Source organism: Frieseomelitta varia, unplaced genomic scaffold (genome assembly GCF_011392965.1).
Source record: "Frieseomelitta varia isolate USP_RPSP 00005682 unplaced genomic scaffold, Fvar_1.2 scaffold_147, whole genome shotgun sequence".
NCBI lineage: Eukaryota > Metazoa > Arthropoda > Insecta > Hymenoptera > Apidae > Frieseomelitta > Frieseomelitta varia.
Window position 1 is genome coordinate 201442 of NW_025109161.1, and position 26677 is coordinate 228118.

The following is a 26677-nucleotide window of genomic DNA, read 5'->3' on the forward strand; positions in this document are numbered from 1 at the left end:
TAGAGAACAGGCTTTTGCATCAAGTTACGCCTGAATGAGTATGAAATAGTGGACGAAGAGGTCAACGTGTTACGATGTTTGAGCAATAGCGAGGAGATACCGAGTGAATATGTCGTACACTCGATAGGACAAATCAACGAATTTGTTTCGTACACGTACTTATGATGGAAGATATAGCGAGGTCGTAAACTATTCAACTTGAAAAGTATGCAGATTTCGAACGTCGAAACAAAAATTTGAAAAGTTTGGAAATATTCAGGCCTTGTAAAAATGTTAACTGGAATGTATATATATGTAGTACATTCTTTGCTGTTGTAAATTTTTTATTTTTACTAATGAGAAGTTGCGAGAAAAGGTTCTAAACGTTAATTCATTACAGTTCAATACGGTTTCCAGCTACAACTAGATCAATTACTATGTCTCTCTAAAACTGTAATTTACGATTTCACTGTGTATATCATTTCCATCACGAGTACGTGAAATTTATCAACGTTGCTCGAGAGATATTTTTTCTATTACATATAGCACATATATCGTGTCGAGTGTGTTATATATTTATAATTGAATTTCATATCTAACATGGATCCCGGTAATTTATATTATACTCTAGCATTGCATGGCTGTATATAGTTTCGAAGGAAGAAAAAGACGCGTTGTGGGTCTTCCTTCGTTTCTATAGCCGTGGCTAGGTAAGCCATTTGCGTTCGATAGAGTATCATGTTACATGTTCTGGCGTGGTACTCGCTACCGCGAAACAGAAAACCGGTTCGCGATGTGTATGCTACACTGATGTCGAACAGTATGAATCATTCCTCGTCATGAATCGCCGCGAAAGACTGCCGCTACTTTTCAAAGATACTAATTCAGATTTGTCGCTTTTGTTTGCCACACTATGCGTTATCGATATTTTCGGCGTTTTCCCGATCATTGCCTTACCACGCTCGATCGTCCAATGTGGTAAGCTTGTCTATCTTTGTTTCTTCCAACGGGTCTTTAGTTTCCGTTCCTTTTTTTAATTTCACAATGTAATTAGGAGAACACTAGAGCAAGGATTGTCTGGAGAATGTGATTTTTCTTTTTAAGACGTCTCTGTGTGAATAGTATAATTTTCTTTTTACTTTTAAGTTTGTATTTTACAAAGTTGTATCGTAGCAAGTAATTCTTTCCTTTTATCATTTACACATTCTGTAAAATATATATAATAATATTAATATATATATATGTACATGTACATATATATATATATGTATTAATATATATATATATATATGTAGACATATATATACAAATATAATACGATTGTGTATATCACATGACTTTAATATTTGTTTCATAGAATATTTTATTTAAATTGGAGCGATTTATATAATTGATTTATTATATTCATCGTTCAATGACTATCATTGTAAGCATTGAGTGCAAACTATCTTGTGAGAAAGTTGGTCGAAAATAAAGTTGTTTAACTTGTTAAGCCTTTGTTATTCAACCTATTCTGATCTGTCAACAATTCTTGTTACCATGTTTTATGTCGTTGTAATCGCGTGTTTACGTAATTTTTATAGATTTTTTTAACTATAAATTATTAAGGGCGATTCCTTTTTAGGATTGTATGGAATTCCTTTGGTACTTGTCGTATTATCTTTGGAAATCTATACGGCTGTTCTGCTTGGTAAAACATGGATTATCGCAACCACTCTAGATCCGCAAATTTCAAGAAAAAATCGGTAAGACTTAATATTTTTATTTTAATTACGTTGATGGCTTTGATTTGATTTGCTTTGACAGAAATCCTCTTGCGGCCGTAACAGAATTGACCATGGGTCCTCGTGCGAGGACCATAGTCACTATAATCATGGACCTTACAGTTTTCGGTTGCAGTATACCTAACTTGCTGGTTGGTAAGTCCATAAATTTTAAATAAAAAAAAATTGATCTATGTTTCTCATTTCTTTTTCATGATTTCAGCCTCTCAGAATTTGCAAATTTTTGGACTAAAAATTTCGGGGCAACGATTTGACCTGTCTTTCTGCTATTGGCTCCTAGTTGTGGGCATTCTTTTATGTCCAATTATGTGGCTTGGTAGTCCTCGTGATATGAAGTAATGTATAACTTAAATCGCGATACTTCATAAAACTGAAATACGATTTAAATGCTATCATATACTTATAGAATATTGGCTACATTTTCCTGCGCAACAGTTGTACTGACGGCGTTGTTAATATGGTGGTGTATAATTACTGATAACCGAGAACTTGATGTTGCACTAGTACCCACATCTCCCACCTGGGACAAGTTTATTTCCGGGCAAGTTCACTTATTAACTGTTTACTTACGTGTATATATTATTATATAATCTTTCAGCTATGGAATGTTAGCCTTTCAATTTGATATACATCCAACATTGATGACTGTACAAGTGGATATGCGTCGCCCCCAAGACATCAGTAAGGCAATTGTAATTTCCTTTTTAGGTAAATTATCAATTAATTATTAATATAATGGAATCATTGCTCTACATCTTATAATAATTATATATTGATTATTTATTACAGTCAGTGGTTCGTTATTTTTTATTACTGCAATCCTGGCTGTTTGGAAGTATGGAGGTAGTACAACAGCCAATGTCCTGCAAATAATCCCAGAGGGTTTCACAGTGAGTGTTGCTGTTCTTTCTGCAGCTCTTCAACTATGTCTTTCTAGCGCCCTCGGTCACTCAGCTCTGTTCCAAGATCTAGAAGACCAGTGCAACATTAAAAGAAGTAAGAAATCTTACTGTGATAAGAATTTAGGAAATAATGGTCTGGGGAACCGAGTTTACACGAGACACATACTTCGTATAACAGATTTTGGATGGAAAAGATGCGCCATAAGATCAGCTATTGTTTTTCTCGGAGTAGCTGTAGGAGAATCTGTACCAAGATTCGACATTGTGATGGCATTGATTGGAGGATCGTTGACCGGTCCGTTGGTCTTCGTATTGCCACCTTTGATATATTCGAAAGCAGTCACCTTGAAAGCAAGATCCATGCGGCCCTTAACTCCTGAAGTATATTCGGGCACTGAGAGACGTCGCAGTAGCGGCGGCATGTCCACCGACCCGAGGATTCATTCGAGGTCGATTTACTACGGTGTTCTGAGCGTACCTACGCCTGAATATCATCGATATTCATACGTTTATTACGACGATGAGTTCGACGAAATTACGGATTATGAAAATGATGACATACCTTCTAGAGAAGCCACCGAAGAATTTTTGATGACGAAACGGATTCGTGATAGCGATCCGGTGTTCGTGGACGCCAGTGAACCTTATGGTATCTACAAAAGAATCGAAGCTCCTAAAGAATCGAGACGAGCGATTTGTTGCAATTGTCAAAAATGGGGCGATTGGCTCGGTTATTTGATCGTAATTTTTGGCATTGTTTTTACCATATCCTCGACGTATATCAATATTAAAAATACTATACGTTACGTACAATTTACGCCCCCGTGTATCGCGAACGTTACGAAGATAGCACAAAATCCTGTGTAAAATAAGATATTAACAAATGACAAAAAGTTGCATACAAATTTCCCAAATTTTTTTTTTTTGATTGACGTCTTGATAGCATCCCAAAACATTTTGTCAATTAATATTAATATGTAAACAATTATCTGCACTGTTTAAAACATCTTTCTGAATTTCTAACATGGAAATATGCATAACAAGTTTTTGTTCTTTTACTTTTCTTTTCATGTCTTTTCATCGATGATCAATTTGAATTTCTTTTTGGCGGGTTTTCTAGTTCAAGATGCGACCGCGGAATGGTAGCATCGTGTTAGTAAAAATTCGTGCTGCAACAAGCACGTACAGTTTTAAATTTAAACAATTTATACATATATACAAATAAATATATAACACATATATTTAATATTGTGCGTATTCTGTAATTTTGATATTTACATGTTACATATTTCAATTCCTATTTCATGAAGATGAAATGTATAGACCCATTATGCAACATACATGTGCTTCCGGATAAACGTCATAAAAATCAGCTGATAATAATTTTTAAATAACGTCGTAAAAATCAGCAACTATTTTTAAATACGAAGATTACGTTGAAAAGTTGTTTTTTTGATCACCTGCACGCACTTTCTACAAACAACCTTATCAACTTTACATCTACAAATAAATTTCTATATTGAAATATTATTTTTAGAATAAATCGTTTAATACGTTTATCATTGTCGTAATTCGACTTTAACACCTCAACTTACATATCCATCAACATGACTGAGCATTCAACAATATCAAATTATATTCATTTTCGTTTTTCATTTTTTCTTAGTTTTTGCTATTCAAATGATCATGTCATTTTTACATATGCACGTTCACTACGCACGTGCGTACTCGTTTCTTAACACAGTTTCGCCTCTGTGTAAACATCTTATTACGTCATACCGTCCAACATTTTTTAATGACGATTGTAGGGGGGATACGAATTAACCTGTGACGTTTACGAACCAACTCTTACGATACTGTCCGCGCCATACGAATGACTCGTCCCTGTTCAATTTACATTGTGTATTAGTCCCGTGTTCTCATTGAACTCGAATTTGACTGAACGACCAGTTAACAAAAATCATCTGAGAATGATACCGAACTGTATAAGAAATATAGGTGCTCAAACGTCGAAGAGAAATGTAAGTATACGATCGAACGACAAATGACCTCTAAACTAGATACTTGCCAACACGTTCCATGCCAGGGTCTTGTTATAATTTCTAATCGTACGAACTCTGCTCGAGAGTCTTGCAATTGAACGCTCGTTCTTTTCTTTTTTTATATCTCCTCCTGGTGTCTTGCCAGTTCGGCAGCTGGAACGAGGTAATTATTCACATAGACTTTATTCATGTGTTTATTATCACCAATAAATCACAGTTCTTTCTCTCTCTTTCTTTTTACACCACTTCGTTTTTGATTTTTTCTGCTTTCTTTCGTTTGTTCTTTTTCTTTTTTTATAAATACGTGGTAATTAGAACGTAAATAATTTACAACGGAGTCGTGCACTTTCTCTATTTTATGCAGTTTTACGGACAGAGTTTTTTTTTTTAAATTCAGAAGTGAAAACTAACTTTATGTTACATCCCTTTTTGAGCTGTTATTTTATTCCTTTTGCATATTCTTGTTACAACGAGTTACAATGAATGCAGATATTGTATATTGATTTTTACTGTGCTTATAGGTGGTATCGTACTTCTTCAACAAGAAAAACAATTATGCCACAGAAGCTTCATTCGAAACAAAACCCTTCCGATTACACAAATTGGACAGCGGACCCTCCACCCAAGTCTCTGTTACTAGAGATGAAGCGTTAGAGCTCTATAAAAAACTACATACAATCCGTCGTATGGAAACAGCTGCTGGAAATCTTTACAAAGAAAAAATTGTCAGAGGTTTCTGCCATTTGTACTCGGGTCAAGTAAGAATCACGTTCTATTTCTTAAAGTTCATTCGATAACAGTTTTCATTAATAAAATCTTTTTATTTTTCTGATAGGAAGCCTGTGCAGTTGGTATAAAAGCAGCCTTGCGGTCGCAAGATTCTGTGATTACAGCTTACAGAGCCCACGGGTGGACCTATTTAATGGGAATAGAGCCATTTGGCGTTTTAGCTGAATTAACTGGTAGAAAAGGAGGAAATGCAAAAGGTAAAGGTGGTTCTATGCATATGTACTCCAAAAACTTTTATGGTGGAAATGGTATTGTTGGTGCCCAAGTGAGTATCAGTTATTAAAATTATTGAATCAGCTATATATACATTATTGTCATGAAACAAGTTTGTAGGTACCATTGGGAGTAGGTATTGCTTTTGCTGCGAAATATATGAACACTGGAGGAGTGTGTGTCGCATTATACGGAGATGGTGCGGCCAATCAAGGACAAGTGTTTGAGGTATACAACATGGCCAAGTTGTGGGACGTTCCTTGTATCTTTGTTTGTGAAAACAATGGGTATGGTATGGGTACTAGTGTCGATCGTGCTTCTGCGAGTACAGAATATTATACAAGAGGAGATTACGTTCCTGGAATTTGGGTTTGTTTTATAAAATAAAACTTATTTACATTTGTTTGATAAAATCATACTGATTAAATATTTTGTTAGGTGGATGGTATGGATGTGCTAGCAGTTAGAGAAGCTACCAGATTTGCCATTGACTACTGTACATCTGGCAAAGGACCTCTTGTTTTAGAAACTGTAACTTACAGATACAGTGGACACAGTATGTCCGATCCTGGGACAAGTTATCGTACGAGAGAAGAAATCCAGGAAGTGAGGCAAACTAGAGACCCTATAACTGGTTTCAAAGAACGAGTATTGAATGCCAATCTTGTTACTCCAGAAGAAATAAAGGTGTGAAATTGGTCTTGATGAATCTACGTGCTAAGAATGTATTTGTTTAAAATTGATTCTTTTTGTCCAGGCGATAGAGAACGAAATCCGGAAAGTTGTAGACGATGCTGTAAAAGCTGCGAAATCAGATACCGAAATTCCACTGAACGAGCTCACTACTGATATTTATAGCAATTGCTTAGAGAAAGAAATTCGCAATATTACTCCATTTAATCCACTACCACACACGAGGCTAGGTCCAGCTGTGAATGCCTAGATTAACTCATAAAAATTTTTAAGCAAATTCTGTATTAAATTTCATTTATTATAGCGATGCCTGCCATTAATAGAGTTACTAGTTAATACAAGAGATTCTTGGAGTATAACTCCATTTTTTGAAGTTATCAGCAAGCAAAATAGTAAAATCACCGGAACATGTTTTTGTTTATCGTTACAGTTGTACATACACAATGTGTATATTTATTTATAGAAATATAATGGTACTATGAGGAAAAGATTTGATCAGTATATATTGACCGATACGTAACGATTCTTCATTACTCAATAGTGGCCAGTAACTTTACGTGTATCTATAACAAAAGGACAGTCTCATTATCTTATCTTTAGTAAAGAAATTGTAATTACTGTAGAAGATGAACTTACGTGTCGCATGTACGTCTCTGCTACTACAAATATGATAGAATAGACAAAGTTTACAATCACTTGTAAAACAATTTGTCTAAACTGTGATTTGAAATATGTAGGTTACATTATTTGACAATAAGAGATATGAACAATGAGTTGGTATATAATCAGACTTGAGGTACCATGTTCGAAATTAAATAAAAAAAAGAAAATATTTATAACTGAGAGTCAATTTTATTTACAATGAGTATATTAATTTTATTTCAGAACACATTGCACGATAGATTCACTGCATTAATGTGCATTTGTGAACACACTGCCGGAATCCATTTTTCTATCTTTGTTACATCAAAAATTTTGTCTATCCGAGGCCGTTCGTTTGGTTGAAATTCGTGTAAACATTCCTTACGCAAGATTACGTTACGGTCACGATTATTCGGATCAGTAGATCATTGACAACAGTCGGGTGAGGACGAACAATGGCCGCTGCAGGAAGCACGAGTGCCGGTACAATTTTGCAGAAACTTGGCTTGAAACCGATCACGAAATGTAGCCTCGTCAAATTTTACGCTCCTGCTTTCGGTGTCGCCTCGTACACAGCGTTGTCTATTAACGTAATGAACCCGAGTCTTGTCATCAGGTAAGAGAGCGAATCCATTCTGCCTTCAAATGTTAACCTCTACTGCTTTCCACTGAATTACAGGGTTTCGTAATTCTTGGAATGTTACGTAATCTTTAGAGACAAAATGCTGTACGATACATTTTTTTTCAATTTATTTAAAACTTTGAGACTGGAATGCTCGTTGTTTTCTGTCAAACGTAGTCGTCATTTAAATATAAATGTCATGACCTATTTTACCTCATTCGATCGGCGAGTTGTACTTGGCATACATAATGGCTCATGTAATTTAATGTTTTTCATTCTTTTTATGAGTGCAATTCTAATTAGATAGTAATTTGTTTTATCCAGCGAATATTGTAATAAACAAAATCACAATCAGTTGCAGCAATCACTTTTTATTATTTTATTTATTAAATTACTTATTGCCCCTCTTTTTTTTGGTACATTTCTAGGGTCTTTCCAAAGAAAGATATTACAAATTTCTTATTGGGAAGTGCTCTTCTTGGCACTGGGTCTTACATATATACTCGTGATCACTTGAAAACTGCTCCTACATGTGTAAAAGTTCTGTACAGGTAGGACATTATTATTTTAATATATTCCAATTTTTGTTGAAGATGTTAATAAATTCATTTATATGTTTTGTAGTACTGCTGGAGCTGTATTGCTGAGCTTTGGGTCAGTTTTAGTATGGGCAGTACTTCGATCTGTTGTACCACCTAATCCAACTCTATGTACAGTAATTGGCATCAGTTCTGGGCTTGCGTTCATCAAAGTTGGTTCCAGTTATCTAAACTTCGTTGATGAACAGATACCAAAGAAGTAGATTAAACGGAGTTTTATAATTGATGTATGTCAGTGTGTACTAAACGCGTCTAAAGAAAAAATTTGCAATAACATAACAAAATAGAATTGATGACAAAGATAGAAGATGTAACATTAAGCAAAGAATTCTTGAAAGTTTATAAATTTTTATACTTTCTATGATCTTTGCTCTATAAATGTTGTAAGATAACAAGCAAAATTATGTTGAGAATAACCAGAAGTTGCTTTTATTTTGTGTTTGTTAATTATTTGCAAGTTCTGATAATTACAAGAAGAACATATAAAGCAAAAATCTAAATATTGTTATCGTATTTTGCATGAAATGTGTAAATGATGAAAAACTGATTCCATAAAATGCAAAATATATCTTACATTTTTTAATGTATGAAATTATATAATTTATATTTTAAAAATTAAAAAAATAGAAAAAGAAGTGAAAGAAGAATTTTGTCACAATTTAAAATGTTTTTGTAACACGAGCACATTTTTTAAAACATATATCATCTTCATTCAAGTAATTGATTAGCAGTAGTGGTAGAATTGTGCACATTTCTTCAGCAGTTTTAATAAATGTTAGAAAAAAAATTCAAAGGTTTTATGTTATAATAAATTATATAATATTTGGAATCAGTGTAAGTATTAACAAATAAAAGACACATTACTGAGAATTAATTTTAAACCACGACAAAGTGTGTATAATTAGCAAAAATATACATGTGTGCACCATAACAGAAAATTGTATTACTTGTACAATAAATTCTGTTACAAATCTAAATTGGCACAATTCGTCAATATATTTATTTATTAGAGAAGGGAAAATTTTTGTACTTTTGTTGCTAAAGTTGTTTTTATTTTATTAATAAATTTTGCTATATACAAAATAGATTTGTATGACAATGTGTGTAGGTCTTATTTGTCAAAAAAAAACTTTATGTACAAATATGTTCATACACTAGCATTTATGCTATACTATGTGAGTTATGATAATAAATAATAAAAATCAACAATAGCTATTAAAAATATTATTAATAGCTATTAAAAATACACAAATTCGGATAGCTTCTATTTTATAATCATTGTCACAATCTTAATTGTACTATAAGAACTTATGTATTACTACTTGTCTTGTTTAGAATTTAAAATATCATATGGAGAATTTTGACAGGTACAATTAATTATCTAATATTTTGTTTTGCGTGTTTTTTTCAATTTATTGCCTCATGTACATATTATGAAAAATATGATTTATGTTTAAAAATTGATTCTTTGGTTTAAGAAAAGTGATATTTTTGTATATTACATAAAATATATTTATAAATAGTAGTGTACTTGTTTCATTACACTGAATTGTGGAAGAAATGAATAAGACATGACGTTCCCAAATATTTATAGGATACAGTATTTTTGTTTTAATGCTGCAAATCTTTGTATCAATGATAATATATTATCATTCCTAATGACACGTGTCGTAAATAATCACGTAGGAAAAAAAAAATATTAATACATACAAAAGTTATAAACACTTAAAATCATGAGAATGATTAAAGTTATCACTTTCGAAAGTAAAGAATCGATATTCGACAGTAGCAAAATATACCCCATTTCGTTACAATGTTATGCAATATGCACATGATATGAGCAAGTTGTTAAATGTTCGTATAAATAATTAAGAAATAGTCCTATTTTCCTAATCTAAATAATATAAAAGATAGTGTTTCATATGGATATTCCATACGTTAAAAAAAAAAGTAGTAAGTAACGCGATCACGTGGTTATACCCGTGAATCGTATCACATTTGACCATTAAATGACAATGTATGCTGACATTTTCTTCTTATTTTGGATACGTTTTTACCGTATCACCCGTAAACATCACCATTTATCATTTACATTTTTGTACAATTGATGACATTTGTACGATACGCGTAGAGCAAGAATATTGTTCTTCTCTTCCAAATTTAAATCCAAGTTCCATAATACTGCCATCCATCAAGATTTCTCTTACTCGTTTAACTTATTACATCGTCCTGAAATAATCGATGAATTGCATGGTTGATGTATCCTCGGAAGTAATTTCCGTAAAGGATAGTAAAAGAAAAATTGTCTACTCACTATCTCAGAATCAGTCGAAGGATTCCCCGTCAAAAATGAATTTTAGCTTCGATTCGTGTGCAATGCCGTTTCGTTACTACTGCTTCTGAACGGAGTGTCAGTTGATGTTTTCATCGTGGAGGATAGAACGTTGCTGACAGTCTCTGCGATACTTTCTGTTACTCTGTAAATCTTATCGGTGAGTATTCGTTCGCTCATTTCGTTTGGGTAGATGTGTTCATGGGAGTCCAACTCGTGATTGTGATCGCTCTCCTGATGGTGGTCAACCTCGTGACTATGCACGTCTGCGTGGCCATCGTGTGAATGCGAGTGCGAATGCGAATGGGAATGAGAATGTGCGGCTGCAAAATAAAACAGAAACCATGTTTTCTTTAAGCAATATGATCTGCTAGCAGCTGTCATTTTAAGAAATTTCATTTGCTTCAAACAGATAGGTTATAGAAATTCGATAAGTGCAATACAGTTGCTATCTGCAATTAAAAACAGATTGGAAAGCACTTTTATATCTAAATGATGGATGGGTATTTAATTGTAAGCCTAAGGTAAGGTGAAGCCTATAGTAAATAGATAAGATCTAATCTGTGATTTGAAATCAATCTACAGTCATGAAGATAACATTCATCTTCTATAAGAAAACAATACTATAATATATTTTCTTACCACTTCTTATATTGTATAACGTCTATAAATCTTCTGTTATACATAAAAACTGGCTGATAAATGCCTGATAACTTCTTCGTCTGCTACGAATTTTTAATTACAGATCCATACGCGAGAAAATGGTCGAAAGTCGGTCGAATTGCTTAGACCTTTTAAGTACATAACTCGTACAACAAACGCTATAAACGTTCCATACATACACCAGTTGGAAAGGCTATATTTAGTAAACACTTGTGGTTGACAGATGAAAATTTTCATTATGTACCATCAAACATAATCCTAACGTTTCTTCACAAATGGTGAAACAAAAGGTAAATTACTTTTTAAAGTAAATTTTTTTAAAAGTAAAAATACTTTTTTATAAAATGTACTACTAACACAAAAAAAAGAGATCATGGTAACTTTCAATTACTCCCAACGAGTGCAAAAAAAAGAAACAGTGTAACATTAAACATTTTTGCTCGTATGAATAAAAGATAACTTCTAAAAACTTTCGTCATTTGTATCAAAAGTTATCAGAATAAGATACGCACATTTTTTTTCTTTCTTCAATTTATATTATTTTCATTGAAGATTAAAGATTAATCCTATCAACTGCATTGTCAAAGTGATGATTTGTTCTTCGATAGTTTCCATAACTTTTCTTATCAGCTTTGCAAAACGATCCATTCTCAAATCGATAGATCCTTGCAAGGCGCGTGTACGCCTCGACAAGTACACGTGTACAGATGCACGTGCTTGTTACTTGAATATACATGTATAATGATATCACGTACTTTTTGTGGATTAATAGGTTAATACGTTAATAAAGGTACATCCGAGTTTTATCTATGATTTGCTCGTCGCGAGAAATTGACGCGGCAGACAACATTGCCTCGAAGCAGGAGTTCAGCACGTCGTCGTTATCAGAGTCATTAACCCAATTGCAATCGAAAGCTATAGTTGGGGGGTATCGTTTCGTCTGACGGAAAAAAATAAAAGCAAATAATAGCTAGGCAAACGAATACTATATATATATATAAATAATATAATATAAATAATACTTATATATATATAATATATAATATAAATAATACTATATATATAATATATAATATAAATAATACTATATATATAATATATAATATAAATAATACTACATATATAATATAAATATATAAATAATACTATATAAAGTATATAGTAGTTTAACAGTATTATTTATAGCATTAATAATACAGTAATAATATTATAATTAAAAATAAATAATATAAATATATAATACTATATTATAATACTTTCTACATATATATATATATATATGTAGTTATGTAAATATAGATATATGTAAAAAGTATTTTTGTAATAAAAGACCAAATACTTTCAATTATGTGTATCTCTGTCTGTGAAAATTTATCGAACAGTAAACAAAATGTCACGGGTAGCGTTGAAACAGTAAACAAAATGTCACGATAAGAATTGAAGAGATTTTATGAAATTTCTTAACGAGACGAACTTGTTCCTTTTCGTTTCAAAGTTGGAAGATAAATTCAGGAATGTCCAATGTGTTATAAAGTTCGGTGTGCAGTTCGATTTTTCACGATCTTCGTGGCCGTGACTTTTCAGACGGTGCCGTTTAACTTCTCGCTGAATCGATAGGTAGATGTGTTGCGAGAACACGTGGGTGGTGATTGCATCAAGGACGTACCGGCAATAGGTTTGCACCGACGTTGATGGGTTCAAGAAAAAAAAGAAAAGAAGAGAACGAAAGGTTGCCAAAACGGCGGCAGATAGGGGCCGGCGTTGCGAGCAATTAGTTCGATAACAGAGTTGAACTTTCTCGCATGTATTAGACGAGATAAATGCGGTATAAATCCCTCGTTTAGATCAGATTATTATTGCGTGGCAGTAACGCAATAAAATATTAATTGCTACCGTGCAGTAAGATCATCTTAAATCTACTTTTCCTCTTGGAGAAGGTAACTAGAATTTAGTCCCTTTTACATTTCCAGAAATATGTCATACTCACTGTCGTCGAACGTCCGATCTATAAAAAAAGGAAGGAGGATAAAAGTAACGGGGAGATAAAACAAAGTCCGCGAAGAGGCAACAACTTCGCCGCGGATTAGAAATTTGAATACTCACGGAAAAGAACGCAAGACAGTTTCGCAAGCAAATATCGCGCGACACGCTCGAGATAGGAGCTACGGATTTATTATCCGGAAAACACTCACTGGCGATTTGTAGACCCAACATCAGCATGAATCCAACAATTATGGCAGTCAACTGTAAGAGGCCACTTTTCTCGTTAGCTCTCTCGCGTGCCAACACCTCGAAGAAAACCACGTATAGCAACGTCCCGGCGGCCATTCCCTGCAGTATGGTCGGCGTGGGCCCTAAATTCTCGCTGTCGTTCTTGAAATGACCGAGGGCCAATCCGACGGCAATACCGATCGGCGTCACCATCGAGAATATCGTCAGATATCCAAGAGTGGTCCTGGTGGAAGCACCAGCGACGTACAGCTCCATGCCGACGCAGAACGAGATCACCAGCTTGTGGGTGGCAATGGCAGCAGCTAGGTAAACGACGGAGCCAATGGAGGGCTCCAGGCCAACGGCCAGGCCCTCGAAAATTGCGTGGAAGGACAGCGCCAGTACTGTCAGCAGTCCCTGTACCGACGAGTTCTTCGTCATGGCAGCATGACTGTGCTCGTGCTGGTGTTTCGTTCCAGGGTAATTCGTATCGCGGTATCTCGCGGTGTCCTGGGCACTGTGCTGCGCGGAAGACAACTCCATGGAAGAAGACAGGACAAATATGGCAGGTAACACCTTGTCCTGTCGTTTGCCATCGCGCTGATCGTCCAGGCCATGCTCAAGCCTGGACGATCGTTTGCTCGACTCGTTTTCACTATCTTTCGACTCGTCGTTACCTTCCTTCCAGGTGGATCTGGTTATGGTGGACACGGTGGTGGTCGAGCCGGTGTTCGTCGCTGTCGACCCACCTGTTTGATTGTTGCATCTACGCACGGACACCGTCCTGTAGAGCAACGCCTCGGACGAGTCGGGTTTCCCCGTCAGCGCTGCGTGCACTGCCTCCTCAACGAAGTAGACGAGAAAGAATCCGGCGCAAAACAGCAGCTCCGACAGATTTAGCGTGCCCAGCGTAGGCAGCTGGCCGTTCGTTTGATGTCTTTCTACGTTCACACGGACCTCCGGGGCTAGATGTAAGAACGTGGTGAATAGGAGGACGCCGCCGCCGAAGCACAGCAGCAACGACGTCTGCAGGCCCTGGAGATTACACGTTACATTGTCTCTTACATTTGCCGGTCATCTTGTAGCTTTTAAATGAAACGACTTTCTATTTTTTCTTTTTTTTTTTTTTTTTTTTTTTTTGTTAAATCATTGAGAGGAGAAGCTTGGTTAACTGTTATCGTCGGGTCTTATAGTCTTGTTGCTCAATGTTATTGTTAACCTAGCTTGTGCGAAGACGAATTCTGTTTTCAATCGAAACAGATATTGTAAAGAAAAAGCAGCTTGGAATTACTTAATCCTCGACTGACAAGACATTCGATCACGACAATAACGAAATGAATGAAATAGGCACGTGTTATACAAATGCAGAATGATTCGAAACTGTCGTGAGCTGGACCGGATAATTTTATTCGAAGTCGAAGATCAAATAATTCGACGTTTTTGGAATTTTCTCGTCGAAATTTCGATAACCGCGATTCGAAACGTACTTGCGAGTTTGTTGCAGATCCGGAAATAACGCTGGAGGAGGAGGCGTTGGAAACCGACGTGGAGGTACAGGTACTGGAATTACTGAAGATCCCACGATGTCGTTTTTGACGATGATTCATCCTGTAACGTCCGACGATCAACGGCAACATGCCGAGAAGCAACGAGCCAAAGCCAAGACCAACCATTGCTCCTATCTTCGCTACCAACAAAACGGTAGACATTGTTGCTTCTTCCATCTTTATTTCCTTCTTTTGTTTTTTCTTCTCTCCTAATCACTTTGCAGGTGAACTTGAATTCAAAGAAGCTTCCCTTTTAATTTTCTTTGTCTCTCTAAGGTGAATGGTTACTTTTTTTCTTTTTTTCTTCTAATTACCACTTCACCACGTCCTTCTCTCTCACGTAATCTTCAATTAACATCTCTCGTTTTTCATTCTTCCACCAAGCGTTTTATCGCACCTCTCCCTTCTTTGTCCAGACGGTCAATCCGCCAACGATGCGATCACTTTTTCACTTAACACGCGCACGAACCATTGGCGAACGACGTACAAACGAAAAGACCAAAGTTACCTTAGACATTAGCAGAAACGTGAAGCTTTGAAGGACTCTCTCTCGCTACGTCGTCTTCTACTCGTTTTCGGGTTCCATTCTTCACAGGGAGTGTCGGCAAACTTATGGTACTTTTCGCTTACATTTTCTACAACTTTAAATGACATCGATGTTTTAAAACAAAATGGTAATCGTAGGCGGAGAGATTCGAGATTTGTTCACGCACGGGCAAGTTGCTGCGTGTGGGAAACAACACACCTGTGAGCCAAATTGTTACCTGGTGAAACCACACGCTGGTTGCCACCTCGTGTCGCAACCTTAACTTCACTTTTCCTTTGGAAACGGATCGCGGATTGCGAAATGACCATCTAGCACTCGGATACCAACTCCCACCCGGATGCGCGTCTAATGCTGCAACGCCGGCCGATAATCTCGCGGAGAGATCATTGTTTCTGGGAATCGCGAGGAGGATTCGAGGTAGAAACTGGTTAGAAACGAGCTCTCAGCCTCGGAGCGAATTGACGCCTGGCCGTTCCACGCGCGGCACGACGACGGTGAATTGAACACTCTTCAGGACTGGTTGGCCATTCGGCTCCGATCCCCTCGCGTCTTACGTCGTAGCCGCGCCGTTTCCTGCTCCCTTCCCCTTCTATCGGTCGCGCTTCCCTACCAGCGACTACTGATTCTCGTTTCTCTCCTTTCCTCCCACTCTTCCGCCCCGTGTGTTGTACACGGTTTGTGTGCTGTTGCCAGTACACACTGGATGGTTGCGTGCCACCGCCAGCCAACGTGTATGTAAATGTGTTCCCCGCGCACGTATGAACCCGACGCGACTGTTTGGTGACCTGATATATGTATAGCGAGCGCGGGCTCACGGATACATATTGACGATTCGCCGAGTAGAATGAATGATTGGCAAGCATCGCGTGCTTGGTGCGGCTTTCTTCTTTTTTTTTCTTTTTTTTTTCTTTCTTTTATTGATCGATGGATCGATCAACCCGAGCGCGGCTGACCGTGATGCTCGATGATTTTGGAAAGTAGATCGTTACGGGTCATTCTGTTGAATGGATCGTTCGAGTTCGAGGAACTGTTAAGAAAGAACTGTCGTCGTTTTCAGCGTGGAGAACATTTTGTCCCAAAAATTGCAACATTTCCTCAGTTTTAAGTATATATTTAGAGTATAGCACGGGCAAAGCAGATAATAAATTGACTACCTCTCAGTAATTTCTATCCAGTGATGTCACGATGAAGAGACAAACAGAGTTCAAACAGAAAGCGACGAGCGACTTTTGGTCACTCGTTATCCGCAATCGGTTGCCAGCGCAAGTGGTTTAGTTAGAGATTTAAGAATTTTTGTTTCTCCACAGTCTTTGCAGCGCGAATCTTACGTTTCTCCTCGTTAAATCATTCAGCTGGAATGTGTTCTGACAGTAACCTTATGCTACTGAAAGTTAAATCGGTACCAGGTTCAGATCAGGTTTGCTACGTAAATGTCCGTGTTGACCGTGAGTTAGGTATGCCAGTGCGTAAATGGGTGAAGCAGTTTCGCGGTGAAAGGCAATGGCCTTTCGATACAGAGCTGAATCATTGACGCGGATGAAAAAAAAAAAAAAAAACTGCTGTTTCGCTACGACGATGTAGTATGATTTAGCTTTGAACCAACTGTCAAACATATTTATTCGTATAAGGAAATATTTGATATATTTTTTGAAATCTTGTAGTTGATCTTGCTATAATTTGATACTTTTATAATATCTAAATTAATTGAAGAACAATTCGATTGGCATTTAGGGCCAAGCCAAGAGATTTGTTCTTGTTCGTGTAGTAATTGTTAGTTCCATTATTATTATTGATGATTCAGTCTCGGTTCAAACACGATTTGGAAAGTTGGTCTTTTCTTCTGGCGTTTTCTCCCTTTCAAATCGTGGCATTTCGAACGTTGACCTCGACGCGTCGGCATTCTGTTCTATCACGTTCAAATTGTGCGCTTCACCAGCCGATAACTGGCTACTCTCCACACTGGCAATCGATAAGCGCGCGATGATAATTTTTGTTTATTTGCTTTCATCAAATTGCGTCAAAGTCGCTTAATTTATTACAACAAATACGCTTGTAATCGTAAGTTAATTGCAGAGAGGACTTCGATCATTGGACGAGGCCTTAATTGAAAGATTAGTCGTATTTTATTACCCGCTGAACTTATTGCTCGTTAATGCACAAACGTTTCTCACTTCTTGTCGTGGCGGTGATAACTTCGACAAGAGAACAGTGATTTCCACTTTACGTACCTAACCGTACGTCGATTGTTTTTCTTTCTCTGCATTTAAATCCCGTAGCTCTTGTTCGTATGCGAGATATCCCCCCAGAGTTTCATTTGAAAACAAATTTTGTACTCACTCAATATCTGCAATCCAAACATCACAGCGAATCCAAGCAGAATGGATAAATATTGATAGAGGCCAGTTCTGTGCTCTTGGAGGATTTCGAAAAATACCACGTACAGCAAAGTACCAGATGCCAAACCCTGTAAATGTTTATACATTGTTTTCTTTTCCTTTTTTTTTTTTTATTATATTTAATTGATCACGTTGTAAAAGAACGTAAAAAAAAACATGTCGTTTGTACCTGCAGCAGCACGGGAAATATGCCATTGGCAGCAGCGCTTTCGCCTCCAACCAGACACATTCCTATGCCGATCCCTAAAGGAGAGACAACCGCGAATGTGCAGACATAAATCACCGAGAGATATCGCCTGGTATTGGAGGCAATTAGCTCCATACCTATGCAGAACGCTATCACGAATTTGTGGGCCGCCACTGCCGCGAACATGTACCTGGAAACATGATCAAACATTAACATTTTTATCAATGTTTGGCAAATTACGTATGAATTAATTTCACGATTACTACCAACTGAAAAAACAATTCGTCAACAACTGGTGATATTCATTCGCTGCTGACTGAGAAATTGAAGCATTGAATTGGAATTGAACTCTTGACGAATTTATATCAACTAACTAATTTTTTTCTATCAAAAAGTTCTTTAATTTCTTAGCCAGAATGATGAATTTATATCAAAAATTGCTTTAGTTTCTTAGTTAGTAGCGAATGCATTCCAAACTTGTGCCTTTCAAGACTACTTCTATTATACATTGCGATTACGTTCTGTTTTATATGCACTTAAATCAAGTAGTTTTGCTGTTTAGCAACGAGCAAACGTACCAGACGTATGAAGCTGAGCTTTCTAGCCCGATAGCGAGTCCTTCGAACAATTCATGCACGGATAAACCCAGAACTATTAATAACCCTCGTAGTGAACTTATGACGAAGTCGTCTTTCTCGTCCATTATGACAGGCAAGTGATGCGAATGACCGTGGCCGTTGCTACAACACGCGTGTACATATATATATATATATATATATATGTATAGGTTCATCCCGTTTCATTTGCATAAGATCCACAACGTCTAGCTGATAAATAACATCTTCCTTACTAGTGTGAGTGCCCGCTGACGCAGTTTGGCAATGTTTGTCCATTTTCAACTAGCTCGTTGGTGCTCTTGGTAACGTCCTTGCTAGAACCTTCTCTACGTGTCTGCTTCTTCCGTAAATGCGTGTGCACCGACTCTTCGACTAAATACATAATGAAGAAACTAAAAAGAAGAGAGAAGAAAAAACGTGTGTAACGCAGTTACCAAATGTCTTTCTTTTTTTCTTAATTATTCTCTGCAATTGAAATTTATACGACAAGGGAGTAAATTAATTTTTTTTTTTTTATTCACCCAGCGCAAGTGAGCGTCTCGGCTAAAGAGAAACTAAGTTCCGGAAGTTTCCCCTCGGCCGTAAGATGCTCCAAACCTTCCTTCACTTCCGGCAGCAGGTGAAGAAACGTCGTGCAGAAAAGAACGCCACCGCCAAATCCCAGAAGCAAGCTTACCAATCTCATTGACCTATCGCAACATGGCAAAATTATGTTACAGCAATTATTTTTCGCAGGTATCATAATACGCATAACTATGTACATATATCATAACCGTCGTACTGATAATACAACGTGCAAATCTCGAAGTCTGAGGTTTTAATTTCAATGTGCACACAGCGTGACCCACATTTGGGGCGAGTTTAGTTAAAAACACTTCAATTTTTGTCAAATATTTTGAAATAACATTGAAATTAGAAGAAATTATCGATGGTTGAATAGCGAGGTTGAATAAAAAATTATGGTTGTTACATATCTGGATACCTGGGATTTTCAACACCGGAAGTGTTCCATTTCAATTGCTTCGCCACTTGCATCGGCACGATGCCCATGATGATGCTCACCGTGCATAAGATAACCATCGTCACGCCTTTCGCGACCAATACGTCTTGATCGTTGTCCTGATCTTCGTGGAACGGATGGACGGTACTTTGCGTAGGAGTTTCATCTTCTAACGACATATCTTCTTTCACCGACGGTTCACCTAATTTACAAGCCAAATTTCAGTAAACGAATGTCTTTGAAAATATATAAAAGATATACAATTGGATTTGTTTCGATCTTATTATCTCTCAGCAATTGTCGTGCAACTGCGCCGATTAAGTACGTTAATTGTTGGTATTATTTTGAAGCTCTATTCATACTGTTACTGTTTTCATTTCATTTTTTTTATTTTTACAGGTAGTGAAAATGTCAAGGCCAAAGATCGAAGAAAGGTGCAGTTGCGGTGTATTTTGTTATTTTTGTTTGACAAAGGATTAAAAAAGCTACAAAAAATGCTAATGAAATTTACAGCGAAATCTTAAATAGCCGTAAATGCATTTCAAACAGTTTAAAAACGGTGACTATTAAAACTATAATATTACTATTATATATATATATATATATATAATATTTTTTATTTATGCCTTGATGTTTTTCTTACTCGAGCAAAATCTTACACGATACTTCATCGTAAGATCTTATTTTTATCCATCGTTGCAGCAACGACAGTAAATAAGTTGCAAATGATTACGAACATGGCAGAAACTTTGTTCATCGATTATCCTGAAACCCGGAACTCTATAAATATTTTACCCCGGAGGAAATTAAGGTCACATCGCCTACAAAACTTACTGCACCTTATCTTTTTCCGATTCTAAATAACAAAGGTGTAAAACTTATATATTTTAGAAGCGTTGAAATTTGCATACAAATGAAATTTGCATACAAAGCAAGATAGTTCCAAAAACAAAAAAAAAAAGAAGGAAAGTACTTCTGTTGCAACAGAAGTGACTTCCGTTTTCGGCCAACAAATGAAAACCGATGTTGCAAAATGTTGACTCAAAATTTTGAGAAAGTCCATAGACATTGTGTATCAATGATCGGGATCGGGTTACGATTACGCACCACTTGAAATTGCTGTTAGGGACTCTGTGTTTGCGCGATTATTTCATAATCGGGGGTGGCCATATCGAATGTGGAATACTTCAGGCTTAATCGAGCTATAGATAAGACGTTTTGTCCGATGTGTAACGACATTGGGAAATCGAATTTCGAATGTCGATGAATTTTTTATTTAAAAATTTAAGAAAGACAATCCCTTAATATATGTCTCTTTTTGTTAAGGGGCCTTTGTTTAATATAATTTTCTTAAGAATTAAGAATAATAGAATATTAAGGGTCTTTCCTCAATATAATTTTCCTAAGAGGAACTGTCCTTTAGAAGAAGAATGCGAAACAAAATTCTGTAACTTTGCTTGCGATTCGTTGTTTCCAGTCAGAGCACATAGACGCAATGAAAAATTTGGATTCGTAAGGACAGTTATTGAATTACTGGTTAAATAAAATCAACAGAACTTCAGTGTCAAGATAAAGTGTACCTCGTAAGTAGTTTGCAGTTACCTCTCGTTATCGCACGATTTTCTTCAATGAACAGTGAATTTTCCGAATTTTTCACTTAACATTTATAACAGTAAATAATAATAAAGAATTACGAGGGACAACTTCTATTTTTATAGGGTGGTAGTTTTTGTTGACTCACCGTTCGAAAATTCGCATTGATGCTTGAACGTAGCTACGTTAATACGCCGCGACACCTGTTCGTTCACTTAGCTATTATCCAATTGAAAGCACTTCATCAAGTGTTTCGTATAATCATAAGAGTAGACGTATTATTAATTATCTTTTTTACAGAAGGTATTTATATACATATATATATGATCGATATCCTTCCGCGCTTTATCTATATATACATTTATCAACATAGATAATCTATCTATATATAGATAAATATATGGATAAAGCGCAGCAGAGATGTCGATACGAGTTTGTATTCTAACCATTCAATTCGCGACTAGGATCGCGATAACATGTACGTGTTACAGCGATGAAGGGTTCCCTAATCAGATTAGAACTGAAGACGTATGTCCACCTACTCGAAAGAATAAAAACTAGAAAGTAAAAAGAGTGCGTGACCTCCTTGTGAAAATAACGATTACGATCTTTCAACGAATTATTATATCAGATATTTAACTGGACATTTTCAATAAACATCCGGTTTGACACGTTTTAGATCGCGATTATTTCATAGATGAACTTTTCACTTCTTTCACATTTTGTTTGATACCTCTGCGGATAATGATACATAATTGTTGATAGATGGCACGAATCAATACAATTAGTTCTGATCGGAATGTGTTTTGATCAATGGCATAACTATGGTGTCTTTCATGACTCCAACAGTTATAGATAAAGTACAATTTTAACCTCTTGCGCTGGAATGACGTGCATGGCACGTCAACAACTTTTTGTCCTAAATTGCAACATTTTTTCAGTTTTATGTATATTTAAATACTGTAACCCAGGCAAAACAAATGATAAGTTTATTACTTCTTAATAATTTCTATTCAGTGATATCATACCGACGACTTCAAAAGAAAAAGAAAGTGACGAATTATTGTATACGGTTCGGTCACTCGTTATGGTCCGCGAATCAGTTGCAGCGTAGGAGGTTAAGTACATTTTTAAAGTACAATTTTAAGTATAATTTTAAGTATAGTTTTACATTTCTAAAGTATTGCTTGAAAAATTTGAATTAAGAAAAATTACGTTCATCCGTGCGAGTATAGTGTGTCATTTGATGATCCAAAAAGTGTGCCATTGAAGAGTCAACTGAAAGTTCATCTTTCTTCACGGAAATGCTTTCTTGCACGCACGTACACGCATATGTGTAACACGCCTGCAAGGGTGAATCATAAGAGAATATACTGAATTTATTTGTAAATGCTTGAAATCAGTTTTGCGGAACATCGTAAACATTCCGAAGTCGTTTAACTTCGAAATTAAAAGTTGTCTCGAGATAGTTTCGACTCGGGATCAATCGATTTAAATGATCGTTAAACGTTGGGGGCAGAGCGAATGGGTACACAGACGTGGTATGTAGTGCCACGAGTACAGTGAAAGTGCAAGTACGTTGGCTGTGCTTCTTTGGCAAAACAAAGAGGGAAGAAATGACTTTTGCGTTCATCCAAGGTAAACTGCACAATCTCTGAAGTCACTGTAACCGATAGATCGTAACCTTTTTTTTCCTCTCGCGTATTTCAACGATCCTCGCCGAAGTTTGACGTTCTTTGCTTCGTTATTCTCTGGTGACATAGGAAAATTGCAATGTTATTTATTGGTTGTTACCAACTCGCTAAAATCTTTACAAAGTAAAGACTTTACTTTATGAGTTTTACGTTGCGTAGGAAATTGTTGCAACAATAGGAAATATAAGATTTATATGATTAATAATTATTTACATAATTAATATTTATTTATACAAATAATATATAAATAAATATTATTGTACAGCGAATTCTAATATCTTTTACGATTATTTTAATCTTATTATTATTATTTTAATCTTATTATTTTAACCTTATTATTATTAGATATGAAATGATCCTCTGGCGTTAGAATGGATAAAACCGATAAAATCTGTATTTAAGGTTTATTAAGAATTAATTAGATGTTTGAAAAGTTATAATGTTATCAATGTCATCAGTAGATTGAGGTACGTATGTATGTTAGTTTGTCTATACATTTAACTAATTTCTGCTTCGTGTACAATTATAAACATATACATCGTCATTGTTGTTCGTTTAAAATAAAACAAACGTTTCTGTTATTCGATTTAGGAAGAAGAATCAATTGATTATTTGATCAATTGATTATTTGATTAGAGGAAAATTAGAAGGAAAACGTCATTTACAAATGTATCAGGACTTGATTTTTTTTTTTTTGGATAAACTGACCGGTGAATACGAGTTATTCGATAAACATCGCAACAGCATCAAAATCTAGATAAATATATTATTTCACCGAACAGACTCCACTGAAATTGCAAGAATTTTCGTTCGACATAGCGTACGACGTATCCGCGAAACCAGTTTTGGCCGACATAATGATCCAAAAACCCGACGGAACTGTAACGAGCTCCAACGTTTTTCCCTATAGTTTGTACATATGTATAGCGATCCCTCTTCGTGGCACCATTGTCGTTCCGAGGTCGAACACATTCGAGATAAATTGCCAACCGTCTTTAAGATCGGTATTTCCACAAACATTTCCAAAATATTATTTCTCGTCTTAAGTACTTCACCATTTTTTTTCCACTCAGTCACGGATGTGTTTTTTTCTTTTTTTTCCTTCGTTCGGATGATCAGTTGTACGACAATAGCCCATCAATTATTCATTGCAAGTTTCAGAAGCGATAAGTGTTTGTAACTATAAAGGAGGAAATATAGCTGGAATGGATAAAAATTGATTCATCAGCATTGACACCGCCTACTACTATCCATTTAGATGATTCGCATTTCAATTATTCCGCGACTGGTTTTAGAAGAACGTTTCGTAGTTTACGATCATATTTACGTTTTAATCATATCGTGCGTTGTAATTTATTTGTGCAACGTCGTCCTATGACATTATTAGTACTTAGTGCATGAGTTGTATTGATCTATTTGTGTCTCTCTTGGAGTGAACTAGACAAGATTTGTCGCACCATCAGTCTCAAGCGTCTCAATTAAAATTGCGCTACTTTGTTATTGAGCTTTGTTGAACCGTTTCATCATCTCTTACAATACAATTCGCAGTAATTAAGATGACTGATCAAACGGGCAATTTTTTAGTGATCAATGATCTGAGACCCGCTGTTCGCATAAAATTGGGCACAGAGGGTTATTGAAAATGAAAGTGGTAAAACGGACATTATAGTTGAAAGAAAAGGCGATTATTGAATTGTTGATATGGGCGAAGAAACAAATTTTTAAATTCTGTACTCACATATCACTAGACTAGAATTTTGTTATCTCTTTCGTCGTCATTATAAATGAACTGTTGTTAATTCAAACATTTTACAGGAGGGTACAACCGACGTTGGAGTACAAGCTACACTGACAACGAATTGAGAATCAATTCTAAATGAGATAAAAGTTGTCTTGCACGAACGAGATCAGCGAAAGATGAGGGATCATCAACTTCATCGGGAAGCAATGAATTATCCCAGAGAGGAACAAAGCCCATTTCTCCACTAGAAGGTATCTCGTAGCGGACCTTACGATATACAATAATATAAATATAAACTTACTAGTGTTTATCGTACATATGTATATTATCCCGGGTAGTTAAACAAGCACAGTGTCTCGCGGGTAAACGGGAAACGAAACTTCAAATACCACCGGAGGACGTCGTAAATGGCACTTGTAAGAGTTGCGGCGAACCGCAGCACACTGAGTCGGATGAGTGAATGAAGAATAGCAAGCATTGCAGGGAAGAGAGTAAGCAGAGAGACGGGGCAGAGGAAACTTTCATACCTGTCTATCGGGATTCCCTAGCGTGTGTGCATGCGACGTCCCTCCTTGATCTGGGGGGATTCCTGGGCTACGGGTTCGGTCGTCGATTCATCACGGTCACGTGTGGGGATGCGTTGCATTCATAATATTCATAAATAGCCTGTTGTACGTTCATGCATCTACTTAACGACCGTGATAAAATGAAACTGGTGGAGAGGGAGGAAATGTTGTTAGGTCGCTGATGAAAGTCGGTGGTGGATTATTTTATACCACCCTTATATACACCCTTATATACATGGTATGAATTATGTGAAAGTATTTTCATGCGAAGATCCTTTTTTTCTCGATGATCATTCATAAAAGACAGATGACGATCGTATACGACGAAAAATTGGAGTAACGAAAGTAATCCGTTCGAGGAAAATGAGATAGTGTTCTATATTCGACAGATCTAAGGCGATTAAACGTTATTCGTAAAACGATAATAATTATTTTATCAAGATTGTTTTCCCCAATCCAGTTAAGTCGTTCATTTGTGATATCGGTTTACATCCTTGTATTCTGATCATCTTGCCAACCTACCAGATACGTTGAATTATATTTTTAAAAATTTGTTTTTTCTACGACCATCCTAATTTAGATATTGCACGACCTTCGAATTAAGGAAGGAATTAGAAACTCCTTAATGTCAATTTACATACTTGAAGTGGTTGACCGATTACATTATCCGTTACGTGTTGTTACATAGATAGACAAATCGACGTAGTTATATAAAAAATGTCAACAATTTTTTATATAACTCCTAGTTAAATGTTACGAATAATTATACAGCGTTATTACAAGTTACATCCATCCGTATCAATGAATTGTTTCGCGCCATAATTAATACTTCTTCTGCGTCATCTGTTTTCTCGTTTCCCTTTTGTTTTGCGTATCTTTTTTTATCTTTTTAATTACACAATCTTCCAAGGTGAATACCAATGAGTTGTTACAGCTTGTCTTTTATCATTTTCAAACTATCCTTTTCCTTCTTCGATCGATCATTACATCATACCTATTCGCGAAAAAACGATCCGGTTTGACGAGAATGTGCATGCAGCCGAAATAATCGATTCGCTTCGTATCTTGTTCACGGTTTGAATTGTGAAAAGAGATCTTTGCTTGAGTGCTTGCAAAGAACTGTGTGAGAGCTTGTGCAAAATAAGAGGAAGGAGATAATATGGCCAAGAGGCTTATAATAAGCTTATAATAAATAAGACGTCGATACAAGTGGAAAAGTCAAGTTTTTTCTACGTTCGTATTTTTTTCCCCTAGTCATGTTATGACTAATTGGAAAATACTAAGTATTAGAAGATGTTCATCAATTGGAGTGCTCATC

General features: G+C 36.1%; 4 protein-coding genes and 1 long non-coding RNA gene across 13 annotated transcripts; 4 read left to right on the forward strand and 1 right to left on the reverse strand.

Annotated features, from left to right (window-relative positions):
* The first annotated feature begins 416 nt into the window (after nucleotides 1–416).
* On the forward strand, nucleotides 417–4676 carry LOC122534468 (amino acid transporter AVT1C). 3 transcript variants are annotated; one of them, XR_006307910.1, is made up of 9 exons: nucleotides 417–957; nucleotides 1604–1724; nucleotides 1786–1898; nucleotides 1966–2098; nucleotides 2170–2304; nucleotides 2362–2471; nucleotides 2553–2759; nucleotides 2844–4024; nucleotides 4410–4676. XR_006307910.1 is itself a non-coding variant. In XM_043665115.1 (8 exons), exons 1-8 carry the CDS (start codon nucleotides 819–821, stop codon nucleotides 3530–3532), a joined length of 1647 nt encoding a protein of 548 aa, XP_043521050.1. In that variant the 5' UTR covers nucleotides 417–818; the 3' UTR covers nucleotides 3533–4676. The 3 variants fall into 3 exon arrangements, 2 of the variants coding, with proteins under 2 accessions (XP_043521050.1, XP_043521063.1); XM_043665115.1 differs by having other exon boundaries at nucleotides 2844–4676; XM_043665128.1 differs by lacking the exon at nucleotides 417–957 and adding an exon at nucleotides 1458–1549 and having other exon boundaries at nucleotides 2844–4676.
* Nucleotides 4481–6890, forward strand: LOC122534518 (probable pyruvate dehydrogenase E1 component subunit alpha, mitochondrial). 2 transcript variants are annotated; one of them, XM_043665231.1, is made up of 7 exons: nucleotides 4551–4686; nucleotides 4853–4870; nucleotides 5229–5465; nucleotides 5543–5761; nucleotides 5830–6078; nucleotides 6148–6396; nucleotides 6467–6890. In XM_043665231.1, exons 1-7 carry the CDS (start codon nucleotides 4636–4638, stop codon nucleotides 6650–6652), a joined length of 1209 nt encoding a protein of 402 aa, XP_043521166.1. In that variant the 5' UTR covers nucleotides 4551–4635; the 3' UTR covers nucleotides 6653–6890. The 2 variants fall into 2 exon arrangements, with proteins under 2 accessions (XP_043521176.1, XP_043521166.1); XM_043665241.1 differs by lacking the exon at nucleotides 4853–4870 and having other exon boundaries at nucleotides 4481–4686.
* Nucleotides 6891–7322: 432 nt separating this feature from the next.
* LOC122534531 lies at nucleotides 7323–9242 on the forward strand. The gene is made up of 3 exons (XM_043665280.1): nucleotides 7323–7660; nucleotides 8095–8217; nucleotides 8291–9242. Exons 1-3 carry the CDS (start codon nucleotides 7500–7502, stop codon nucleotides 8466–8468), a joined length of 462 nt encoding a protein of 153 aa, XP_043521215.1. The 5' UTR covers nucleotides 7323–7499; the 3' UTR covers nucleotides 8469–9242.
* Nucleotides 9243–9924: 682 nt separating this feature from the next.
* LOC122534490 (zinc transporter ZIP1-like) lies at nucleotides 9925–25335 on the reverse strand. 5 transcript variants are annotated; one of them, XM_043665204.1, is made up of 9 exons: nucleotides 25321–25335; nucleotides 19748–19967; nucleotides 19287–19454; nucleotides 18999–19157; nucleotides 18727–18888; nucleotides 18131–18338; nucleotides 17903–18029; nucleotides 10580–10920; nucleotides 9925–10494 (listed from the first exon to the last, which is right to left on the reverse strand). In XM_043665204.1, the coding sequence occupies exons 2-8, from the start codon at nucleotides 19942–19944 to the stop codon at nucleotides 10622–10624; spliced, it is 1320 nt and encodes a 439-aa protein (XP_043521139.1). In that variant the 5' UTR covers nucleotides 19945–19967; nucleotides 25321–25335; the 3' UTR covers nucleotides 9925–10494; nucleotides 10580–10621. The 5 variants fall into 5 exon arrangements, with proteins under 5 accessions (XP_043521139.1, XP_043521124.1, XP_043521130.1 ...); XM_043665189.1 differs by lacking the exon at nucleotides 25321–25335 and adding an exon at nucleotides 25095–25229; XM_043665195.1 differs by lacking the exon at nucleotides 25321–25335 and adding an exon at nucleotides 21507–21610.
* On the forward strand, nucleotides 24295–25213 carry LOC122534555. Of its 2 annotated transcripts, none has more exons than XR_006307923.1 (3): nucleotides 24295–24782; nucleotides 24868–25044; nucleotides 25132–25213. It is a non-coding gene; the product is annotated as an uncharacterized LOC122534555 (long non-coding RNA). The 2 variants fall into 2 exon arrangements; XR_006307924.1 differs by having other exon boundaries at nucleotides 24295–24703.
* Nucleotides 25336–26677: the final 1342 nt, after the last annotated feature.

What these genes read in the sequence shown, in the direction of transcription:
- LOC122534468 (XM_043665115.1), top strand. Translation starts at nt 819, where the DNA reads ATGAATCGCCGCGAAAGACTGCCGCTACTTTTCAAAGATACTAATTCA. An exon ending in ACGCTCGATCGTCCAATGTG is followed by an intron (nt 958 to 1,603) that starts GTAAGCTTGTCT and finishes ATTCCTTTTTAG; the next exon opens with GATTGTATGGAATTCCTTTG. An exon ending in TATACCTAACTTGCTGGTTG is followed by an intron (nt 1,899 to 1,965) that starts GTAAGTCCATAA and finishes TCATGATTTCAG; the next exon opens with CCTCTCAGAATTTGCAAATT.
- LOC122534518 (XM_043665231.1), top strand. Translation starts at nt 4,636, where the DNA reads ATGATACCGAACTGTATAAGAAATATAGGTGCTCAAACGTCGAAGAGA. An exon ending in ATGGTATTGTTGGTGCCCAA is followed by an intron (nt 5,762 to 5,829) that starts GTGAGTATCAGT and finishes ACAAGTTTGTAG; the next exon opens with GTACCATTGGGAGTAGGTAT. An exon ending in TTACTCCAGAAGAAATAAAG is followed by an intron (nt 6,397 to 6,466) that starts GTGTGAAATTGG and finishes CTTTTTGTCCAG; the next exon opens with GCGATAGAGAACGAAATCCG.
- LOC122534531 (XM_043665280.1), top strand. Translation starts at nt 7,500, where the DNA reads ATGGCCGCTGCAGGAAGCACGAGTGCCGGTACAATTTTGCAGAAACTT. An exon ending in AACCCGAGTCTTGTCATCAG is followed by an intron (nt 7,661 to 8,094) that starts GTAAGAGAGCGA and finishes GTACATTTCTAG; the next exon opens with GGTCTTTCCAAAGAAAGATA. An exon ending in TGTGTAAAAGTTCTGTACAG is followed by an intron (nt 8,218 to 8,290) that starts GTAGGACATTAT and finishes TATGTTTTGTAG; the next exon opens with TACTGCTGGAGCTGTATTGC.
- LOC122534490 (XM_043665180.1), bottom strand. Translation starts at nt 15,195, where the DNA reads ATGGAAGAAGCAACAATGTCTACCGTTTTGTTGGTAGCGAAGATAGGA. An exon ending in GATCTGCAACAAACTCGCAA is followed by an intron (nt 14,507 to 14,958) that starts GTACGTTTCGAA and finishes TGTAATCTCCAG; the next exon opens with GGCCTGCAGACGTCGTTGCT. An exon ending in GTTGGGTCTACAAATCGCCA is followed by an intron (nt 10,921 to 13,452) that starts GTGAGTGTTTTC and finishes TTTATTTTGCAG; the next exon opens with CCGCACATTCTCATTCCCAT.